The 24,701-nt window shown below is 31.3% G+C and overlaps 1 protein-coding gene across 2 annotated transcripts in view; it reads left to right on the forward strand.

Moving 5' to 3' along the window:
• COL11A1 (collagen type XI alpha 1 chain) overlaps window positions 1–24,701 on the forward strand; it is a 215,057-nt gene that overhangs the window by 156,228 nt on the left and 34,128 nt on the right. For both annotated transcript variants that reach the window (XM_002751147.6, XM_035252270.3), the window contains 11 exons: window positions 921–974; window positions 4,899–4,952; window positions 5,451–5,558; window positions 10,049–10,102; window positions 11,600–11,653; window positions 12,803–12,856; window positions 18,195–18,248; window positions 18,852–18,959; window positions 19,371–19,424; window positions 20,079–20,132; window positions 21,171–21,224. In XM_002751147.6, coding sequence (XP_002751193.3) covers window positions 921–974; window positions 4,899–4,952; window positions 5,451–5,558; window positions 10,049–10,102; window positions 11,600–11,653; window positions 12,803–12,856; window positions 18,195–18,248; window positions 18,852–18,959; window positions 19,371–19,424; window positions 20,079–20,132; window positions 21,171–21,224 — 702 coding nt within the window. The remainder of the gene's footprint in view (window positions 1–920; window positions 975–4,898; window positions 4,953–5,450; window positions 5,559–10,048; window positions 10,103–11,599; window positions 11,654–12,802; window positions 12,857–18,194; window positions 18,249–18,851; window positions 18,960–19,370; window positions 19,425–20,078; window positions 20,133–21,170; window positions 21,225–24,701) is intronic.

Genomic DNA, 24,701 nt, shown 5'->3' on the forward strand with positions numbered 1-24,701 from the left:
CATGTCTTGGATATTGCACAATAAAAGTTAAGAATGAGTTACATATTTCCTTGATAATCCTGTTAATATTTACCAACATGTAGGTACAGACTCTAAGCTCCCGATTCCAAATGTATAGCTATGTATTAAATATTTTAATTTAATATATTATATTACTTTAAAATAGTGTTTAAAAATTTGTAAACCAGCACTCTGATAATGTGCATTATTTTAGCATTTGGAAAATTAGCAGATAAATATTTTTTGTTGTTATTTTTTTTGTTTTTATTTTTATTTTTGCTTTTTGGAGAGATGGAATCTTGCTTTGTTACCCAGGCTGGAATGCAGTGGCGCAACCTGGCACACTATCTCCTCCACCTCCTGGGTTCAAGTGATCCTCCTACCTCAGCTTCCCAAGTAGCTGAGACTACAGACATACCTCATCATGTGCAACTAACTTTTTTAAAACATATTTTTTATTGTAGGACAGGAGTCTCATTATGCCTCCCAGGCTGATCTCAAAGTCCAGGACCCAAGCTAACCTTTCACCTCAAACTCCCAAAATGCTAGGATTATAGGAGTAAGACCCAGTGCCTGGCTAGTAAAGTAATTTTTGATTAATGTGTAATTATAGATTTTATAAATCAGTGAACTTCCATTATCAGTTTACACAGGTAATATTTGAGACAAAATTGATTTATTAATTGTAAATGCAGTTGTAGTAGTTCAAATTTCTTTGAAGTTATGTTGACTTGTCTTTAACATATTAGTCAATAGTAGAAAGCCAGAAGCAGAGGGAACCCAAGATTTTGCATTTTAAACAGTGACATTACACACTAGCATGTAATTATATTAAACATAAAATTTAACTGTTGGATGATAATTAAGACAATGCAATGGTATATTAGAGATAAACTGTAACTCAAATTTTTCAATTACAGGGTGAAATTGGTGAACCAGGACAAAAAGGCAGCAAAGGTGACAAAGGGGAAAATGTGAGTTTCCTACTTCTTGTTGAGAGATCATTATTCATTTAACACCTTTTACTATTTACCATTGATATTTTTATATAGTACTACTTGCTTTCCTAGCTAAAACTTATAATATCAATACTATGTTACCTTTGCAGTTATATAATTCTATAATTTTATATATTTCTGTGAAGTTTTCTATTTCTGTGATTAAGTAAAGTATGATAATTTAAGACCATTATTTATGACTCTGCTATAGCAAATGAAAGAGTAAAATAATGAAATAATCTTTGTTGTGTGATTATGAGAAATTATACATACATATATTTACCATATATGTTCATCATTGCCTGTATACAAATTAATAACTCATTCCCATACATTATAAATACTTATTTTATAATTTTTTCTTTAAATGATAAAACTTCAAAATAATTTTGGTTTCTCAGTCAAATGGTGTGTTCGTTCTTATCTTATGATGTTATTCTTTAGTCATTACCAGTTTATATTTTCTTTAAATTGTGTATTTTTACAATGTCCTCCTTCTTAAATAAAACATATTAGATGATGATACTGTCATATGCTTCAGCATTTCCTAACTAATGTATACTCTCTAAAGAATATCTATGGACATTATTGTTTATGTTCTTTATTTTCACTTTTTTTCCCCTTTAAGTGTTCATATATTTGCTCTCTAATAGAAACATAAATTGGGGGAGTACAGAGATATGTCCTTCAAGTATTTTTTTTCACCTACTATAGTAGTTTATACATTATCCACAGCAATTTGTTTCTAACAGACCAGTTGGTTCTATTTTGTGATCCATCAGTCTGATGCTTTTAGGGCTGGAATCACTGCCTACTTCAACACATAACTGAAAGGAGGTTTCTATTAGAATTGATTGAATCTAAATTGAAGAGTTACAAATGTCTTATGAGATGAATTTTTCTAACTAAAAAGAAAACTCTAGAATTAAAATAAAAACAGCTGGCAGTAATAATTGTAGTATTTAATGCATAACAGGCTCTGAGTTCATTTTTATATCCAGTATAACCAAACATCAATAAATAGGTGATAGAAGTGATACTCTGGATCTATGCTGTAAAATTATGGCAAGAAATTGTGTACAGAAAACTGGCTGCATATATTTGGTGCAGTTAGTATTGACTATAAATTTACAAAATGTATTTTGGTGTCTGTCTTAGTCTGTTTTGTGTTGCTATAAAGGAATACGTAAGGCTGGGTAATTTATAAAGAAAATAGGGTTATTTGGCTTACAGTTCAGCAAGTTGTACAAAGAAGCCTGGGGCTGGCATCAGCTTGGATTATGATGAGGGCTTTTGCACTGTGTCAAAACATGGCAGAGAAGTTCAAAGGGGAAGCAGGTTTGAATAAAAATGGACCAGACCCCACAGGAGTGCTGATTTTAAAACAACCCTCTTTTATGGGAACTAGTTCATTCCTTCAAGTACCAATTCAATCTCCCCAGAGCAAGAACTCAATTACTATGCAGCTACTCCTGATGTATCCACCTTAAGAACCCAACTCCAACATTGGGAATTAAATTTCAACATGAGTTTTAGTGGGGACAAAACATATCCAAAGGATAGCAGTAAATTACCTTAGATTCCATTTAGATTTCCTAATGATAAATAAATACTATTGATTTAATTTGACTATCTTATACACTATATTATCTTATACCCCATGCCAAATTTTAAAGTTCTATTTACTCTTTAAAAGCTGTGCTAAAATGACTGCATGGCCATTATTTGGGCCAGCAAATCTCAAATATTTTTACCTCAGAACCCTTGCGTACTCTGAAAGGTTTTTGAGGAGCCCATAAAGCTTTTGTCTATGTGGGTTACTATTGCATGAATTAAAACTGATATGTTTTAAATATTTATGTATCGATTCCTTTAAAATTAAGAATACTAAGCCCAAAGCACTTTTAATACAAAATAGCTATACTTTTCCAAATAAAAATATATAATCCCAAAAGTAGCATTGTTACATTTGTTTTGTCTAGCTTGATAGGAGAAGCTCTATTCTCATATCTAGTTTAGCTTGTGGCTACATGCTTTTTTGGTTGAAAGCATGAAGAAAATCCAGGCTCACGTAAATATGCCTTTTAAAAGGGAGGAGCATTTTCAATACCTTTTCAGATAATTTAGAATATTCTTTGGTTTTACATAGAAATTTTAAAAGTGATAGTTTTTATTAAAGGTCAATTGCACAACAGAATCTAAAATGAAAACAGTGAGCTTTTTGTGCTATTACATTATATTCTACCGCTCTATCTTGCACTTTACTGACTCTTTTTCATACATAAATCTGTAATATTTTTTACTGATCATTTGGAAATTATTGGTTTACTGGATAAGGTGTTCAAAGTATTGACACAACGCTTTATGCAATATCAATATCATAGGAAAATACCTTCAGACTGGGAAGCTATAAAGCCTGCAATGGCAGATGGGAGAGTTCCAGAATTCTAATTCTTGCTTTAAAGTTTAAACATTATTGACAGTAAATACTGTCAGTTGTTTTCTTTGAAATCCAAGGCTTCTTTTATTTTAACTAACATCTGCCACAATCATAGTTATTATTTATAACTATGATTATTTATAATCACAGTTATTTACATCTATGATTATTTATAATCACAGTTATTATTTGTAACTATGATTATTTAGAATCATAGTTTTTCTGTCAGCTGCTCCTTCAAATAAAAACGGTGCTTCATGTAAAACTTAGTGTTCCATGTAAAAGTTCAGCCTGCATCTCAAACTATAATCCAAGTGTTTTTATTTTTTTGAGATAGGCACTGTACTTCAGCACGAGGCAAAAATGCTTTATGTATGTTTTCAATTTGTCAAATGTGTATGAAAAGACACATTTTCGAGGTCAATAGTTAATAATATTAATAATTTTCAAAGTCGCATCAATATAATTAAGTCCATGACATTCTTAGATGGAACAGCCATTTTTGTGTTGGCCAAGAGTATATTGTGATAAAATACAATGAATACTATTACAAATGGTAGCTACAGACATGATTAGTGCTAGGTTACCAGCAATTTTATTCACCATGGATTTTGCATTGCTGATGCAAAACTCTACATAGTATAAAAGACAAAAAATGCCTTGCTGTTGTTATGAGAAGAGTTATGAACTAGCAGAATTCCGAAAGGGTCTCAAGAACTCCCAGGGGCCCATGAACCAGATTTTTAGAATCTTCCTTTAGCAGTTCTCCCACAAGTAGTAGTTGTGATACAGAACAATACAGTTCAATGACCCTTTTATTTCTTTAATGCCTGAGTCTTTTATATTGCCTGACCAGTTATTAATGTAAGAAAATGAGACACTGAAGAAGTGTCAATGCATGCAAATCTCATAATGCCTTTATTAAATCTACTCTCAAAATAAGAGGTTCTGGTGTACTTAATATATAACATTGAGTTTGCATGTGTATATGCATATGTGAAAATTCTAAATTTTCATATATCACTACATTCTATCTATATGGAAGCCTCAGAATTCTGATGTTCACCCAGAAGATAGTATATAGACAATTTTTCATGAGCTCTTTCCTAATCATATTTATCTCCTTAAAGAAATCTAATGCTTTGAAAATTTTCAAATGTGAATCTTACAACTTGATTTATGTTAGCATAGAAATCTATCTTGAAGAATCACAACATTACAGATGAGAGTGCTTTCAATAAATGTCAACTTATAATTAATTTCAAATGTGAAAGTTTGACTGTCAAGAAGTAAAATAAATCATGATTGCACTAAATGCAAAAGAATTCTATGTGATGCTTCTTTTTTTCCAAAGGAGTGTTGAGATGTTTGATATTGGTAGGCTAAATGTTTTCCTTCATATAGCTGAGTTCATATAGCTGGCTTCACTTTAAAAATTACTTATTTTTGTCTCACTGCAGGGTCCTCCTGGTCCCCCAGGTCTTCAAGGACCAGTTGGTGCCCCTGGAATTGCTGTAAGTATTCCAGTTTTTCAGAAAATCTAAATCCTTACAGATCCCTGGTTAAATTTATATACTGTCCCATAACCAGTCAATTTTGTGGGGTAATAAGTTTTGTTTGTATGTTTGGCATTAGATCAAATTTAAATTTTCAAATATAGCTAGCCAGGCTGACTCTTAGAAACAAAACATAACTTTAATTGAAAATAAGTGATAATTAGTTGAGAAGTCCTTAATAAGTAATATATTCAGAAAATTATTTCCATTATTAGACAGCTTTTTTACTCCTTGGTATGAAAGATCAAATCAAAATCAGTCATAATCCAGAAGCAAAGAGAGTAAGCAAAACAAACAATAGTATATTGGAGCAGATAATGGGAATTTAGTCTACTTTTCATTTGGCTATTCTTAAATATATCTGCTTTGACTAAATTAGAAATTGCCACATTTTTCATGACTCATATCATAATGATTTTTTTCTAGTTTGTGATAATTTTTCTTTCTCTTCTCTAGGGAGGTGATGGTGAACCAGGTCCTAGAGGACAGCAGGGGATGTTTGGGCAAAAAGGTGATGAGGGCGCCAGAGGCTTCCCTGGACCTCCTGGTCCAATAGGCCTTCAGGTAAGATGCTCCTGTCATTGTGTACTCCATCATTTCTACCTACTTTTCACTAGGTTTTCGGGTGGATGTAAAACAAAGTATTTTTTTCTTGTTTTCTATGAAGGACCTTGTGTGCAATGTTCAGCCATAAAGATTATTTTATTTAGCTGAACTTGAAATCCTTTTTATCATGTGTGATGAGTTCTCCTGAATGCGTATCAGCCTTTGTCCGTGATTCTAGAGTATCTTCAGCCCCACCATAGGTATTATTCCTTCTTTCTTCACTCCCATTTTGTTTGGAAAATGAACTACAACATTACCTAAGTCTGATACTTGAGAGTAAGATATTAGAAGAGTTCTTTCACAAGACTCATAACAAGATAAGTTAGTCCTTCAGATGGATAGCAATAGGAGGCACACAGATTCTTAGGCAGACACGGATGGATCCCTAGAGAAACTCTACCTATGATTCTTTACTTTCAAGATGACTAAAAAAAAATAAAAAGCATTTCGAGAAATGTCATCCTGCCAATAGTAAGTGCCAACAGCATTTGCCAACAGCATGTGTTAAACAATAATAGGTAAAATAAACAAATTAATAGTCAGCTGATCATTTAAGATAGATTATTATTTCAAAATTATAATTTGAATTTTATGAAGCATATTCAGGAAAAGAAACATTAAATTGTGGAATGTTATAGGCTGGGAGGGTTCTGTTCAAATACGTCTTACAGTAGGACTCTTAGAGAAAATATTCCAGAGCAGGTATATTCTATTCTGGGTTGTTTTTCACCCTCCACTTGATGTTCACTGCTTCCTACAAACTTTGGAAGCATCAAGCTTTTTCTTCCACTTGCTTATTCTATCTCTGCCTAGTGATCCATGGAAATATTATAACATTTTGTCTTAAATGATGTTAAGGTAGCACATGAGAGTAACTTATGGTGTATTATCAGTATTAGAAATGGTAAATCAAGTCATCTAGTTCACTGAACCTAGAAATTTATTAAGTTGTAGAAAAGTATATGTAAATTTAATTTACACAAACAAGTTGTACCTTTATTTTTATAAATATAATTATAAAATTATTGGTTATGATATTAAATAGCATACAATGTGCATAATTATACAAATTACATTATAAGCACAATATAATAAACTGTTACTGTTAAAACACTCAATGGATGTTTATCCAAGAACATGGGTTTTTAATTATTTCATTTTATCTTAAGGTCAAAATAATTATTTTTAAACTTGGAAAGTGCAAAAGCTTCACTTTCATATTTTTTATGTTTAACTCAGTTATACTTATTAGACAATTTTACATAAATAGTCATAAGTACCATGTATCAATATATGTGAGAACACATATTTAAATGCAACAAGGAATTAAAATTAGATTGCCAATGGATACATTACTATTCATTTTCTTCTTTTTATTTGACTAATTACTCTGAATCCTATAAAGCTGTAATTTAGAAACAGTTCCCATGATTAAAGAAGGTGTCTTGTAGATTATATTTATAAAATAGTCAATAAAATCATCATCTTCATTTTCACAAAGTAAGAAATGTGCTCTTTGATGAGGGTGACTCAATAAATCAATTCATTAAAAAAAATGTGATTATATTTTCCCACAGCTACTTCTTTAAATCAGGAAACTGAATGATGCTAATGTAATTAACATGTTCACAATTGCATCTGCCTCCTTTAATTGAGTCTTCCTGGCAGAATGAATGTTAGCAATTATAATAGACATACATAACAATAATCTAATATTCAGGTTAAATGTCTTGATTTTTCAATCTGACATTTACTATCATCTGCATATGAACAATACATACACACATACACATATGAAGAGGGAATGTGTATATTCTTGGCCTAAATTCATTTTTTGATTCATCATTTAAGTGGAAATGAATTTAAATTGACAGACCTTAAAACAGAATCTCTCTATGCATAAATTACCTCCTTGGAGAAAGGTAGGACACTTCATAAGAACTGATTAATCCTAGAGTGCCTTTCAGCATGTTTAGATCCCTGCAACAAGAGAATTTGACTTATTATATCTCCACTAATTGTAATAATAATAATTTTCTGTCTTAATACAAACTATGATCTAACTTAAAAAGAAATAATATTTAATTTTTTCTATTGAGATATTTTTATTGACCTAATAGGAATAATTATATGCATAAAGAAAAGATGAAAATGCACAACTGTGTTTGTAATAGATAATAAAATTTATGAACTAATATTGACATACCTTTCAATTTGGGGATATTAAATTAGATGCACTCTTGCCTAAAATGGTGTAAAAAGTGGGACAAAAATAAGGAATGTGATTTTTAATTTATGGTGTTTATGGAAACTTAATTATGTTTAAGTTTCACTGTGTACTATTAAAGAATGTTGGTGTTAAATTAAAATATTTTTTTCAACTGTGTTAAAATATAATGCATGTTTAAGAATTTAAGTTTATGTGTTCTGTCAAATTCAGAATTTGAATTTCTAAAGTTAATTGCCTTAGAATCTAAAATTTTGCAATCTGCTACAAGTAATTTTTAGGTAAATAAAATCTGGAAAATACTACCTGTCTTTTTCTTCCATAACTTCACTTATAATTCTAGAAACAATCATCAGATGATAGTAACAGTTTGGGAAGTATATATAGAAGTCTCTTTTCTTAGACATCTTACTGACATTTGAGGAAAAAACAAAATTCCAGTACATATTTTTCATTACAAATTAGTAACTAAGATTTCCTCATAAAAATGAATATATTCCACAATTAAATGAATGTATAAATATTCAGTAAAGTACTCTCTTTACAAACTGAAAGTCATGTGGATTTAGCAGGTAATAAAAGCAATTTTGTAGATCATTACCATTATTAAAAAAATGAAATAGAACAGGATAAGGTAAAATAGAATGAAAATATTAAAGGCTATCAACTATGCAAAAGGCTAAATACTACTTTTTGAAACTTATGTTTCAACTACTTTGCATATGCATGGTTAGGGAGCATTAAGTAAAATATATTTTTCACAGTGGCTCATGGTCAAATAATACTCAGCAATTGCAGTGCAGTGTCAAGAAGTTAGTAGTATCATTAAAGTAGTAGCAGTTATTTAGAGCTTTAACATTGTATTTTTGTGTCTAAAACAGACTACATCTAAAATATTATACAAACATTTAAAATTAATTATGTATAATATATATAAGATGTATTAATATATAAATAATTATACACCAAAAACCTTAAAAAATGAAAGAAAATCCATAATCCTACAATATTAGAAATGATTACTATGTTTGCTATTTCTGTCCTATAATTAGCACAACTATTCTATGTACATATTATACAGTTAAAGTTATACCATGCATATTCATTTGTATTTTTTATTTATCATATATGCTGTTCATGTTTAGAGCATTAGTGTCACATTAATAGTCACATAATTCTGAATTTCTTTAGTTCTTTTTCCTAAGATAAAAATCTTGGAATGACAGGCTTTTCAGTATCATAGCTACTGTTAGCAAGAAATATTTTGTTGAATGTAGCTGTTCCTGTTAGTTTATTTTCTTAAAATTCATTCATTTAACAAGCATTTTTGTGTAATTTTAGTTTTTGATTGGCCCTCTGATAGTTTCTAAACAGTTGACACCTATAAGATTACTGATGAATTCATGCCCCAAAGCAGCTCATGACTGTAAATCTACATGGTTTATAAATGTACAATTGAAGTATGTACAAAGTATCGTTGTGACATGAAAAAGAAAATAAAAGTTACCTGTGTGGGATAATTTTGGGGAAGATCAATTAAGTAGTCAAGAAGTAAAACAATTTCCCCTAAAGACATAGACAGATGAAATTTAAATGCGATTTTTCCGTCTTCCTTTATGCTGTGACTCAGATCCTCTCTTTAATAGCAGTTGCAGTGAATATATTGAATACAACAGAAATAGATTTGAAATAATTTTTAAAGGTATAATATAGTAGGTTTTGTGGGCTCATTGATTTGTAAGATTCAGAATTGAATAAACAGGTCAAAACTTCGGAAGACATTTATAACCTTTGAAATGTATTGGAATATTTATTTTACCAAACTGGTACCTAAGTATAAAAACCTCATATTCTAAAATATTTTTGGATAAGAGTTTCCAGAAATCTGTACCAGGGAAGTTCTATGTATTATTTGTACAGGACTGAGCAAATAGTTGGATGCTCATAAATTCCCAGATCAGATTATATATTTAGCTGTTGTAACAAAAATAAACAATATAATATTATGCCAAACATAAATTTTATTTGTAAAGGTAGATGTAAGATTTGATTGCATGTGGTCAACATTTGTATAATAGGTATTTTAACAAATATTAGTCTCTGAATCTTAATTTTCATGCTCTCATTGAATTTTACACTTGATTTTATCTTAGAAATTGACCAAACATGTCTTTTAAAATACATGAGTGGCTTTTATTATTTTTCTACTATATTTTCTTAGGGTCTGCCAGGCCCACCTGGTGAAAAAGGTGAAAATGGAGATGTCGGTCCCATGGTAAGTTTGTATTTTTTGGTATTTGGTGTGTATGTGCCATATCTGATGTGTATGTGTATGCCACATTTGATGTGTATGTCCAGTCACTGGTTTGTACATTATTATATGTTCTTTCATTTCTATGTATATAATATTGTATATAAGCAACTGCCATGCTTTAGGCATTTCTTAGTTTTTAGCTCTGGACTTAGATTTGAAGCAGGTAAATAATAGATAATATTCACACAAGATTCAGATAATTAGCAATTTGTATGGAATAAAAAATTAACTGTACTTCAAAACAAATTCTTAATTTAATAAGGAATTCTGTTTTAATTAGAATTCTATGACTTATAATTATTTGCATTTATTGATTCTGGTTCTCTAAGACCTGAACTGAAAATTTGAAATACATAAAATTGTTTATGAAGTATTCCCTGAGATAAGAAAATAATTAGCAAAGGTTATTGAAATCCATAATAAAATGTAATGACTGCATGTCTTAAGTGTCTTTTTCCTTCAACATTGCCCCTAGTTTTCACTTCCTTCAGAATACACATATTGAAATCTTAACACTTTGGAAACCTAACTGTCTGTTAGGTTTTATTCTCCTTAGGAATTACACTCAAATCTATTATATTCTTTGAAATGATCCTTATCATCATTAATAAATCTAGATATAAGAAATGCATAAAAACTTCGCTGATTCAAATAACTGATTCATACTTCTAAGCAGTATTAGATACATAGCAAATTCCTTTCTAGATATGATTACCGTGGTTCCTGAATCATTGATACATTCTTCCTAATTAGGTGGTAATAGATAATAATAGAAAAGCTTTTCAACCATAGCATTGGAATAAACTAAGATCTTTTAAAAATACTAATGTCCAGTGAAATGTACTTATGCACAGTGAAAAACAAATTTGCTGTAGACTATTTTAATCACAACCTTGAGGTAGGGGGTTCTGGATCAGTATTTTATAAAATTTATTCCAAGTTAATTTTAATGCACTGCCAGGAGAGAGAATTGTTTTTTATGATGAAATTAAATAATTATTCTTATTTTCAATTCTAGCATATAGAACCTAAACATTGACATAGAAAAAAGCTAAAATACATATAAACAAAAAATACTTCTATTGGTTAATGAATTCTACATCTACTCAAGCACCATTTCTTTTTCCAACTTTACATTCTCTTTACATTGTAATACATTCTAGCATAAAATATTTCTAGTTATATTGTGAATACATTATATCAGACAGTAGCAGTATACTTCCTTGGCCCATTTTTTAATCAAATCGTTTCTCCTGAAATCCTAATTTCCTCATAGCTATGTGTAAAGGCTCATTTGCTAACATGATGTTGAATCCATCAAGGATGACTTATAACCTTGATATGCTTCACTAACTATAGCTTTTACAGGCTTCAACTTCTTTTAGTTTTATTAGTCATAAAATAAAAATGTTGGAAACACATTTAGTCTTTGTAAACCTCAATATTTCTCTCTTACAGGGTCCACCTGGTCCTCCAGGCCCAAGAGGCCCTCAAGGTCCCAATGGAGCCGATGTAAGAACTGTGAAATAGATGTTAATTATTTTGAAGTTATATCGGTGTCATCATTTTATAGCAGATGCTATCTGTGAATTATAATGCAGATAATCACACTACTGTATAATATTAAGTGGTTAAGAACTCAAGGTCACCTTTTCACTTTACTTCATTATAAAAGGAAACAAATTGAATTTATAGTGAACAAATCATGGCAAATATAACACAGGTACACATTTTCCATTCAATATATATTTACTGGTGACTGAGAAATGTTATAATGTTGTATGTATTATAATTACCACATTATTCAAACCAATATACTTAGACTGTGCCTTGTGTATGAAAACTCTTATGCACTTGTTAACAGTGGATTTTATCTAAAAGCTTTTCATTTAGTATTTTCAGTCTATGTAATGGTACAGCAATATGTACATAATAGGTGCACCCTTTATCATGTAAAATGTTTTCTCTTAATTGTATAAAGATGATATTCTCCAAGCTTAAAAATCTTCCAGTATTATAAGATTTTGAATTATCATGCCATATTTCTCTTATTGATACCATTAATGGATCTGTGGCTTTGATGATATTTCTTCTTCTGGCTAACTTTTCACAATGAAGAAGTCTATATTTTCTTCATTTCTATGGTCTTCATTTTCTTTATTCTTCTTTAATACCTGCTTTTAATTCTGGCAGGCCAGCACTGAGTAAAAATAGATTAGAAACAGAGGAATTAAATGAGTTTTTAGATGTTAATTCTTCTTAGGTAATTTAAAAGCTAAAAGATGTTATAAAGGGTTTATTTCTTAACTGGATTATGTAAGTCTTAGCCAGGGTCATAATTTTGATTCACTACAAAATCATCGCCTAAAACCAAATTATGTTCCAGTAATCAAGCAGAGCTTCAAGTCTCCTTCTTTATCTTTAAACTTATGGTGAATTTGAAAATCACCATAATATAGTAAATTATTTTGTAATATAGTAAATTATTTGCTACCCAGAACATTTGACAGTTCAATTCAAGCATCTTTTAGTCTCATTCTTTAAATGACTCAGAATACTCAAGCATCTATTTCTCTCTCTTTTAGAAAAATTATATATATGTTTACAAAAGCATTTTTAAGTAAGAATATTGATAACTGCATTCCTTTTTCTACTCTGCAGGGACCACAAGGACCTCCAGGGTCTGTCGGTTCAGTTGGTGGTGTTGGAGAAAAGGTAAAGATGTTAGTGACATAGAGTTTGAAAGAGTATAAATTAAGTACTTTAGTAATACTGAGTAGTAATTTAAGTACTTCTAATATGTGTTTTTCTAAGCATTTTACATAGTTATATGATTCATATGTTATCTAGTAGCTTGCTTAAAATGATTTTGAAGTATTATGTTTTGATTGCCAGTTATTATATTGAATTGAGTGCAGGTATTAATTTTTTTAATCTAAGCAGGAGCCTCTCAATTATGGTGTCATTGATATCCACATTTATAAGCTGAGAAAGCTGAGCCCTAGTGGATTCCTGTAATTTTATCAACAGTTTTTCCTTAGAAAGGGACTAACTAGGATACACTCCAGTCCATGAATGTTTGGTAATACTCAATACTCAAACTAGAAGAGATTGGTTGATGTAACTAATTTAAAGGGAAATAAAAAAAAGTCCTTCAAGCCACAAAGGAATTAATCATTCATTTTGTTATATTTTGAGCTACATTTTCATTACTAATACTCTGACCTATCTTTGTCACTTTTCAAAATAGTTGGCATGAGCCATAATATCTGGGCTCAGAATAGCTTTTTTTTTCCTTGTGAACATGATTTTTATTTAAAAAATCAGCTCTTCCTTGTATAAAAATGTCACAGTGACTCATTGATTTCTTATTTATGCATTCGTGCTTACTTCTTAATAGAATTTTCAAGAAAATTATCATTGATATTAGCTTGCTTTAAAAAATAAACTACCAGTTTTTAGAAAAGGAAGAATGATAACATCATATCTTATGTAGTGAAAACACTAAAAATTTCCTTAATTTGCTAGTTATTAAAGGATATCAGTAGGTAGACTTACCATATTCTTTTTTTTTTTGAGATGGAGTTTCACTCTTGTTACCCAGGCTGGAGTGCAATGGCACGATCTCTGCCTCCTGGGTTCAGGCAATTCTCCTGCCTCAGCCTCCTGAGTAGCTGGGATTACAGGCACGCCCCATCGTGCCCAGCTAATTTTTTGTATTTTTAGTAGAGACGGGGTTTCACCATGTTGACCAGGATGGTCTCAATCTCTTGACTTCGTGATCCACTCACCTCAGCCTCCTAAAGTGCTGGGATTACAGGCGTGAGCCACTGCGCCCGGCAATTTACCATATTCTTAAAAATGATTCTCTTCTTTGGTCTCAAGTTTGTTTATATATTTTATATTATACTTAAATTTCTTTTTTTAATTAAAGCATTTAGCTCTCAGAGAAAGAAAATGTGATGAGGTTATGTTATTTTTTTTTTAAATTTTTTATTGGATTATAGGTTTTGGGGTACATGAGCAGAGCATGCAAGACAGTTGCGTAGGTACACTAAAATTAACTCCAGATGGATTAAAGACTTAAACATAAGACCTGGCACCATAAAAACCCTAGAAGGAAATCTAGGCAAAACTATCCAGGACATAGGAGTAGGCGAGGTTATGTTATTATATTTTGATATTTACTTCAACTCAACACTTGTATTCTAGTATTTTATCATTTGATTAAGAGAATTTTTAACTCATTATATAATTCTTACTGCATTCTTTGATTGTCTTTTTTTTTTAATATTGTTAAATTTAATGTTGTGCATTGAAACTGTTCTGGTAGTTGGTGCTGAAATAGAAAACACATTTTTCATTGGATTCAGTTGTCCTAGAAAACATTTTTCATTGTGCTCAGTCTCCTATGGGAGAGCACTGGTATCTGAGGACATCATCACATTAAACAAATGACACCAAGGCACACAGTTTTCTTTTCTCTTCGGATGATCTCCTTTTGGCTCTAATGCTGATTAAATTGTTGTGGGAGCTAGTCTCTAGGATTGCTAGATTTTGAATGCAGAGGGGAAAGTGTAACTATCTCGGTGCTACTCTTGGAAACAGACATGAATGCCAGATGGTTAGAGTTCTGAGAAACTTCCTTCCACATTGTTCCATTTAGTTTAAAGCCTATATATTATAGGAACTCTTTGCAAACTTTGACTCTTAGGAGAATAATTCAGTCAATCGGAATCATTCTGAATCAATCCCAGTCAAAATGTGTTACACTAAAAAACACAGTTTTGATTTTGCTCCTTTCTTTTGAAACTTTGTGACAGAGAGCAGGAGAGAAGCAGGACTCTATCTTCATTATTTTAAAATCTAGGGTAGCATAATTTGCTATAGATTAAAAATTTCTAACATCAGCCTTGATTCTGGCTGAATATATTCCCATTTCTAGAATGGAAAATGTATTTTCAGGCACTGACAATGAATAATAAAAGGCCAGTATTTTTTAGTCATGCTGTATTTTGTTTAAATATATTTAACCTGCTTTTCATGTACTGTATATTTGCTATGAGTGCAATAAGTGGCTTTTGCACTTCAAAATAGTTTTGTCAATACAAGGAAATATGTCAGGAAATTTTCTTACGATTTAATACGTATTTTATAACTTTGTACATACAGAGTAATTTCCTGTTCTTTCTGAAGGGATATGTACATAAACAAGTGTGTTATATATTGAGGTAAATAGTTATACAATAAGTAGTGACGACTTCATAATCTAGCACCTCCTTCATATACCAGTGCTCTATGATAAACTTGAATTAATTATTATTATTCGGAATGAATAGTTTGTAGCATTGTGCTACTAGAAATATAGATCAATTTATGATATTAGTCGTGTTGCAATGATTTATTGATTTGTGTTTTTGTTCCTCCTTCCTTAAAAGGATTTTAAATGAAATATTTTTAGATAATTTTTAAATCTCATTTTAACTAATTGTCAGTTTACATTGTGCACCCTTGGAGCTAACATACCAAATAGTAATTTTCATATATTTTGGACAAATGAATATTAATGTATCATTAATTATTTTTTCCTGAGACAGAGTCTTGCTCTGTCTTCAGGCTGGAGCACAGTGGCACAGTGTCGGCTGACCGCAACCTTTGCCTCCCAGGTTCAAGCGATTCTTCCACCTCAGCCTCCCAAGTAGCTGGGACAACAGGCGCATGCCAAACACCCGGCTAATTTTTTTTTTTTTTTTGTATTTTTAGTAGAGACAGGCTTCACCATGTTGGCCAGGATGGTCTCAATCTTTTGACCTCGTGATCCACCCTCCTCGACCTCCCAGTGCTGAGATTACAGGCGTGAGCCATCACGCCTGGCCTAATGTATCATTCTTAAGTGAGACTTTTAAGCAAAAAGCTCATCTTTTTTTTTTGAAAGAGAGGATATTTTAAATTTTTTGTTTATCACTTCATGCACTTATCATTAGAAAGCACATTCTTAAATTCTAAGATAATCATTTCCCTCATTTAATAAAAAAGAAAATAATCTTTCCACAATATCCATAACTTTGTCTTTATAGCTGATAAGAATGAAAAGAGCACAACAAATTATGTGGAGGGTTAGTAAAAATATTTTAGCTATTTCTTCTGTAGTTTAACTTTCTGTGATATAACCATGAATTAATGTGGTGCATAAGAAAACATTTTAGTTATTTCTTTTGCTGTGCCGAAGTTTTTTAGTTTAATTAAATCTCATTGTCTAGTTTGGGGGTTTCTTTTGCTCGTGCTTTTGAGATCCCAGTCATGAATTATTTGCCTAGACTGATAACCAAAAGAATTTTCCCTATGTTTTCTTTTAGTATTTTTATAGTTTCAAGTCTTATGTTTAAATTATTGAATCCATCTTGAGTTGATTTTTGTATATGGTAAGAGATGGGAGTCCAGTTTAATTCTTCTGTTCAAGTTAATTCAGATTTCTCAGCATCATTTATTGAAAAGTGGGTCTTTTCCTCTTTGTTTTGTCAACTTTGTCAAAGATTAGTTTGCTGTAAATATGTTTTTTGACTACTATAATCTTATAGTATAATTTGAAGTCAGATACTTTGATGTCTCCAGCTTTGTTCTTTTTGCTTAAGATTGCTTTGGCAAAAAGGTTCTTTTTTTGGTGTCATGTGAATTTTAGGATTTTTTTTTCTGATTATGTGAAAAATGACATCCTCAATGTGCATACTCAATAGATTTATATTTCCAAATGAATATTTTAATATGGACATTTTACAATTGATTTGAATGCCAAACTACTTGTTTCATTTTTAAGACATGAATACCAGCTCTTGGAATATCATTAATATATCATTCCATTACACTAAGATAGGTGAATGATTCCTCCTTTATAAATAATGTTAATGCAATCTTTTACTTGTAAGATTTATCCAAAAATTCTGAAAATATTTGCTGTTTGTCTTGAGACAGGAAATAATTTACACACCACACTACTGATAAGAAATTCTTTAAAAGTACTCGATGCCGCCACCATTAAGTGGGTGATTTAAGAATTTAAAATATGTGTATATTCTCAGAGTGAGAAGCTATGTACACGAAGTAGTCTCTGTCCTGAAATTAGGTTTATATTTAATATAACACATTTACTTAAGAGCAGTAGCTTTGTGTCAGGAATACTGGAAATATAAGAGTTAAAAGGTAAGGGAAATTTAGGCCGCACTTCTTTTTCTATTTAAAATAACAGTTTACACCTCAGAATTGCCAGGACCACTAGTGTGACTGCTTTTGAGTGGAAATGTGGTAAATAAATGTACTGTTTAATTTTACTTGCGTGATCACTTGAATAAGATGTTATATTTTTTGTTCATTTTGAAGCGTGAAGCATTAGCAACAGACTTAATATAGTTAAAACCTACTAGTTAAAGAGATTTATTTATTAGTCCACTGGGGTAGAAAAAAGCCATCGACTTCTAAACAGGGAGATAAAGGCTATCGCATTTATGTGTATACTCAAATGGAGCAGTTTTAATTAGTGTCTAACCACCTTTGCATATTTTATAATTATTGTCTTTCCTCTAAGTACTTTAGATTTCTATGAAACAAATCCTATAGAATGTCAGCATATGTACTACCAAGTGATCTGTTAATTCGTTGTAGTTAAGAGAAATGAATTTATGTTTTAGTAAGCAACAATTTGAAATTGTTTACTCCATAAACTTGATTGTAATATGAATATTGACACAGTGCAAATACATAATATGGGAAACATGCATATGTCTGTTATGATGGTTTCGTGGTAATCTGGATTCATATGCTGACTATTTACTAACCAGCGAGAACTACAGCGTCAAGCCTATATATTTCTATCTACTCACCTGAGAAATAAAAAACACTGGGTCACTAATAGAAAAAGTTCTTTTTTTATTAAAGTTTTTCAATGCCTTTTAAATAACATAAAAACTTAAGGCTAATCTACAATGGTATGATCACATTTGAATTTTACAAATATAAAATATCTCTGTATTCTAATACTAATTTTACCTTCTCTTTATAGGGCGAACCTGGAGAAGCAGGGAACCCAGGGCCTCCTGGGGAAGCAGGCATAGGTGTAAGTTCTGTGTTACTTTACCACAGTGTGCTATTGGTTTTGGAATTTTTTTTTTTTTTTGCAGCATTATAAACATATAACTTAACTCTTAGCTGTGATTCAACTATTTACTTTCCCTTTCCACCTCATTAAGGATAATCATAAATACAAAGCCTTGTTTAATAACTGTGCATATCCTCTGCATATGTAGATTCATAAGCAAATTGAAAGATCGTATTTACTTAAGTTAGAACATTACAATTATGAGCTGTTTACTGTACACATTTCCTTTGATGAACTGTCCATAAAAGGAACAAACAAAAAGTCCTGCTGCCTTAAATAAACATTTTTGAATTGTATTAGGACTCTAGTATTCTAATTAGTTTAAACTGGGAGTATATTTGCTCTCCAGGAAACATTTGACAATATCTGCAGACCCTTTTGGTATTTAACCGTGGAGAGCTGGTATCCAGTTAGTAAAGGCCAGGAATGCTGTAAGGCTTCTCAAAGGGCCCAGAACAGCTCCCACAGCAAAAATTGTCTGGCCCAATGTGCCAAGGTTAATTAACTCTTATGCAAAACTTGTAAGATAACGCTCTTTTTTTTTTTTTTAACATCGTATAGGGTCCCAAAGGCGAAAGGGGAGAGAAAGGTGAAGCTGGTCCACCTGGAGCTGCTGGACCTCCTGGTGCCAAGGGGCCACCAGGTGATGATGGCCCTAAGGGTAATCCGGTAAGTAAGTTTGGTCACCTCTCGTGGCACTTATGCCAAACTCACCTTTGAGCTTTTCTTAGATTAGTCATCCTGAAACTCTGGACCATAGTTGCTAAATCTAACTTTTCATCATTTCATATATTCATAAGCATTCTCTATTGAATTAATTCTTTAGAATTTTTTTTATTTGTTACATCTACTTAATTTAACTTCTTTTTTTAATTGTACTTTAAGTTCTGGGGTACATGTGCAGATCTTGCAGAATTGTTGCATAGGTACACACATGCCATGGTGGTTTGCTAAATTTTTCTCAGGAGAAGAGAAATATTCTGGCAGATTTTGCCATGACATTAACCTCTTAACCTCCAAGATGTCATAACTTTATAAAAATTTGTTTTTCATTTATTTTTGTTTCAAAACATCATTTAGGGTCCTGTTGGTTTTCCTGGCGATCCCGGTCCTCCTGGGGAACCTGGCCCTGCAGTAAGTATCATGGAAAAATTAAGAAATGATTTTGGTGGGAATGTTTCCAATTTCTGTATTGTTAATAAAGAAAGATCTAATTACCTAAGTGAACTCCCAAAAACAGAAAGAAAAATAAAACATAAAAAGTAATTGCAACTTCAGGAAAATCCATATAGTTGGAGACTATTGCATCAATGTTGCATGATTAAGCTCTTTATGCAACACAGGTGCCAAAGTTGAATTAGGTTCCTAGACTTTCATGGGTTGTAAAAACAAATTATCTGAGTAGCATTATTATTATTAATTCAAAGTTACAAGATCTTTGCTTTTCTTTTCTCTTCTATAATGCAAATCCTATTTCAAACTGTACCATATTTGCTCATGGTGAAAGGATTCACTGGCATTGTACACTAACATCTTCTTTCTTCCTTATATAATGAGCGTGCTGTATTTTAAATTTGATATATTAATAGTAGCAGTTTTACAGATTTTTGTGGGGAGAGTGAGAGGTACCACAATATTTTTTTAAAATGGTTAAAAGAATATAATGATTTTATTTGTCCATTTAAAAATGTATCTCAAGAGATGGTCTACCATACCTTTTTCCTAATAAGTAGTGTGATTTATTGACACTGAGATATATCTTGCTTCATATTCTCTTGCTTCTTACAGGGTCAAGATGGTATTGGTGGTGACAAGGGTGAAGATGGAGATCCTGGTCAACCAGTGAGTAAATAATCTTTTTTTTTTTTTTAATTTTTACGTAGTCTCAAAGCATTTTATGAGATAATCAGAACTAATTGGCCTTTCAAGAACATAGCTCTATGAGTATGCACTTGTTCTGAAAGAATTGTCAAAAAAAAATTTGAATTCCAGTTAAAAGTCAATCTTACATGGAGTGTTTCTTATTTGATGTAAATTAAGAAATATAAGCAGTCTTTACAATAAAAGAAAGCGATCATATTATACTAATGACATTGTCATACTATATCTGAATTTGATATAGTATGACAATGTCATTAGTATATGATTTTTATCCATTGTGTTAAAAAATTAAAATGCTAATAATACCAAAAGAAAAAAGCTCAAGTTATTGTCCCATCATTAGCATAAATTATTTTAATTATGAACCTAAATGAACTCTCAACATAGTATAGGACCTTTTTAAAAAAAATTTTGGAATAATACAGAAGTGTACTTTGGCCACAGGTAGTTACTTAGGGAGAAAGTAAGGGAGGGCACTCACTTTGGAGCCAAAGAAAACTATCCTCCAACACAATTTTGTCTCTGGGACCATTCCCACTAGATGCTTTGCTATCACACATACAAGCTTAGTCTGTATAGATAGGACCTGTGGATCATATCTCAGCATGTGTATTAATCCATTCTCATGTTGCTATGAAGTACATAGGACTGGGTAATTTATAAAGGAAAGAGGCTTAATTGACTCACAGTTCTGCATGGCTGGCAGAAAACTTACAATATGGTGGAAGGAGAAGCAAGCATGTCCTTCACAAGGCAGTAGAAGAGAATTTGATTCAGTTTATTGTAACTATGAATATTTTCCTATGTAAATTTACCAGCTCTAACCATAAATATCTAAAAGAAGTTTAGGTATCTGAAATAGGGCTGAGATTTTCCAGGAAATATTGATATGTGGAAATGAAGAAAGAGGGTTGGTTTCCATCAAGATTTTGAAAGTTTATGTGGGTCACAAAATAATATCCCATTTCATAAAAGGTATTTTTTTTTCACATTTTATAGGGTCCTCCTGGTCCATCCGGTGAGGCTGGCCCACCAGGTCCTCCTGGAAAAAGAGTAAGTTTCTTTAATTCTTTATTTGAAACATATACACATTAGTCACCATGTATATAAATTTATGTAATGTATGTAAGCTGCAGGCAGCATGTTATAAAGATGATGAAAAATATCATAAGTCATTAAAACAGTTTTTAAACGTGCCAAATAATAACTCAAATAGAATATATTCTAACTATTTTACTGTCACAATAAAAATGAGGAAAACAACTTCTACTTAAGAAGTTTTCCACTCCGCTGTGCTTAGAACACACCTTTGTACAAATGTAGTAGATTATTATTAAAGACTTTGATAATATCCTGAACATTAACTTCTCATGTAATACATGGAGTTGAGCTGTCAGAAGTCCAGTGCTAACTTAAAACATTGTAAAAACCTGAGTATATCAATAGAATGAGCTCAGGAATCAGTATATAATGTTAAATTGCTTTACATTGTCAAACTTCTCTGACTCGGAAGCAATATTTTAATGATGTTCTATAGCAAAATATAAATAAATAGACATTGCTGAAAATATTGGCCGTAGAAGACCCTAGGAGATTTACTTTACTGTAAATCTTCTCTCACTGATGCATTATGTTCATAATAAAGCAATCTGGGCAGACCTGCCTCCTGCAGCAGCTATCTCACCTTGCAGTGTTCTTCTGTACCTCCTCAGTCTATTTTCAAACTGACACATAAATGGAATAGGTGATAACATCAAAATATATTTCTCAGGTTAATTCCCTCTTCAGTAATCAAAAGACACAGAGCTATTGGGCCACTACTGTTTTCTAATGTTATCTTTATTTTAGGAGATTTTTTCACATGGAATACCCTCACATTAAACATAGAATGTGAATGGGTTTTACTTTTGTCTCTCAGCAATACAAATTTGAATCAATATTTGCAAACATTTCTCTTTGCCAAAAATAAATTTAATTTATAATAGAAACTTGTCTCTGAACACAATTTGCTTTTTATTGGCCAAGTGTATTCTTTTACCTTTTCTCTCATTATTTTTACTTTGTCTAAAGCCCCAAAGCATGGTCTCAGTATAGATTTATCCCTAAACAACCGTGGGGCTGTTATTCTTATAAAGTAATTAGAAAGTGTAACATGATTTTTGATATCTGTTGCCTCTTTCTGCTTGAAGTCCAACTGCTCATAAAACTGTGATGCATAAGTATCTATTATACTATTTCAGAACTTTGGAAGAATAATTATATAAAACAATGGTATGGGTTTAAATCCTTCTTGAAACAACAGGAAATCATTTTGTTTCTTTCCCCTGGCCTCAGATGGTGGGATACTATATAATGTGGTTAGTAGAACAATGCAGTCACAATAGCTGACTTTCAACCAATCTTCACCAGTTATTACCTGTATTACATTGGAAAAATTGTGTATTCTCTGTTTCTCAGGGGACTGAACACCAACCCAAGGTTTGGGCTGAATATAAGATAACTCATGTAATATAATAAAAAAAATTCACATCATAACTGTTGCTGTGTTGGCTCTGAGTTATGTCATAGTTATTATACACTTCTGAGCTCAAGGAAAATCATCATACAAGTATAAAGCATGTTGCTTTTGTACAGAGGAAATTAAATCTTGCTTGAAAGCATGGTAGCAACTAGAAAAGGAAAGACTATGTCAAAATTGATTTTGAATATTCTATTATATATGTTGGCAGCTTCTCAGCTCATTTCATTACTCAAGTCAAATTCTCAGCAAGTCCTGTCTAATCTAGTGTCATTTTAAAATATGTCAAAAATTTGCACATTTATAATTTTTAATAAATGTAACTAATTACCCTTTGATATTTGAGATGGCTTCTCTTAACATGATGACATGTTAAGAGCTCTCTCATGAACTACAGAGTGAGAGTTTTGGAGTGAATTCATTTATTTAGCCATTCAGTGGTGGGTCACATGAATCACTCATTTTGAGCACAACCGAGTAGTTTTGAAAAATTTCTTAAGTAAATGAATAAAATAATTTATTAAAGAGTATTAATGAAAACATTAAAAAAGGGACATATAGGTGTGAACCAGTAACTCTCAAGCCCCCTTTTAGAATAACATGACCCAACTTATATACAAACCTATAACTATCACATAAAAATGTTGTACGTTAAAGCTATTAAGTTGTTGTGTGAAACTATTTTGATATTATAATGTTGACACTCTTGATATTATAAGCTTTCAAAATATTTTCAGTAATATTTACTAATTTTTAAATCATAATAATGTAATACATTTTTATTCTTAATATAGGATGTTTTTAAAATATATTTGTGTTTATTACTTAATCGGTAATTAAAAACAATTATAATTTTAGTGAATAACTCAGACTTCTGGGAAGACGTCTCCAAAGTACTGGAATTGAGAAAATATCATAGAAAAGTCAGTACATACCCAGAGAGTTAGATTATATCTGTGTTCTACAACACCAACATAGTTGTGAGTAGGAGAAAGTTCATGCATTTGCTTTCTTATTCACTTACATCTAAGTTTGACCTCTGCATTTTCTATTTAAACAAGATATAATTTTAAAACATGAGTTAATCCCTGATTCTTAATTCCTGTCTCTTATAATGAATGATGTATTTTCATATATTAGAAATAGTTATAGTAAAATATAGTAGTATATTCATGAAAATATAATGTACACCCAAGTTTAGTTATTTGTTGCTTTAAGAACATGAAGCTTACTTTTTTAGTACATTTAGTGTTGCTATAAAGGAATACCTGAGGCTGGGAAATATATAAAGAAAAGAGATTTATCTAGCTCACAGTTTTGCAGGCTCTACAGGAAGCATAATGCCAACATCTGCTTCTGGTGAGGGCCTCAGGCTGCTCCCACTCATGGTGGAAGGAGAAGCGGAGCATGCGTGTGCAGAAATCACATGGTAAAAGAGGAAGCATGAGGGGGAAGGGGAGGTGCCAGGCACTTTTTAACAACTAGCTCTCTCAGGAACTAACAGAGTGAGAAGCAACTCACCCCTACCCAGGAATGGTATTAGTCTGTTCATGAGAAATCCATCAATATAACTCAGACACCTCCCATTGGGCCTACTGCCAAGATTTGAAATCAAATATCAACATGAGGTTTGGAGGGGAGAAATATCCAAATCATAGCAATAATCAATAATTATTTTTCATTAAAAATTAAAGATTATAATTTTATTAATATAAAGATATTAATATATAAATTAAACATGTTTTATTGATATAAAGATATTAATATATAAGATACTGTTAAACTGTAAGCAGTTGCTGAGGTTTTCTTTAGATGTAAATGTCAAATACAATTAGAAAATAGAAAAAATTATGTTACTCCCATTCGTGCCAATATTTCTAACCAGACAACATGATTAACTTCCCTGATTAAAATGAATTGGAAAAAACTTAAAAAAATAAAATTACCGTTAAGTACATTGATAAAATGGGTAAATAATGAGAAAATAAGATCATTTATTTGCAAAGTTATAC

The sequence above is a fragment of the Callithrix jacchus genome, chromosome 7 (genome assembly GCF_049354715.1).
Source record: "Callithrix jacchus isolate 240 chromosome 7, calJac240_pri, whole genome shotgun sequence".
NCBI lineage: Eukaryota > Metazoa > Chordata > Mammalia > Primates > Cebidae > Callithrix > Callithrix jacchus.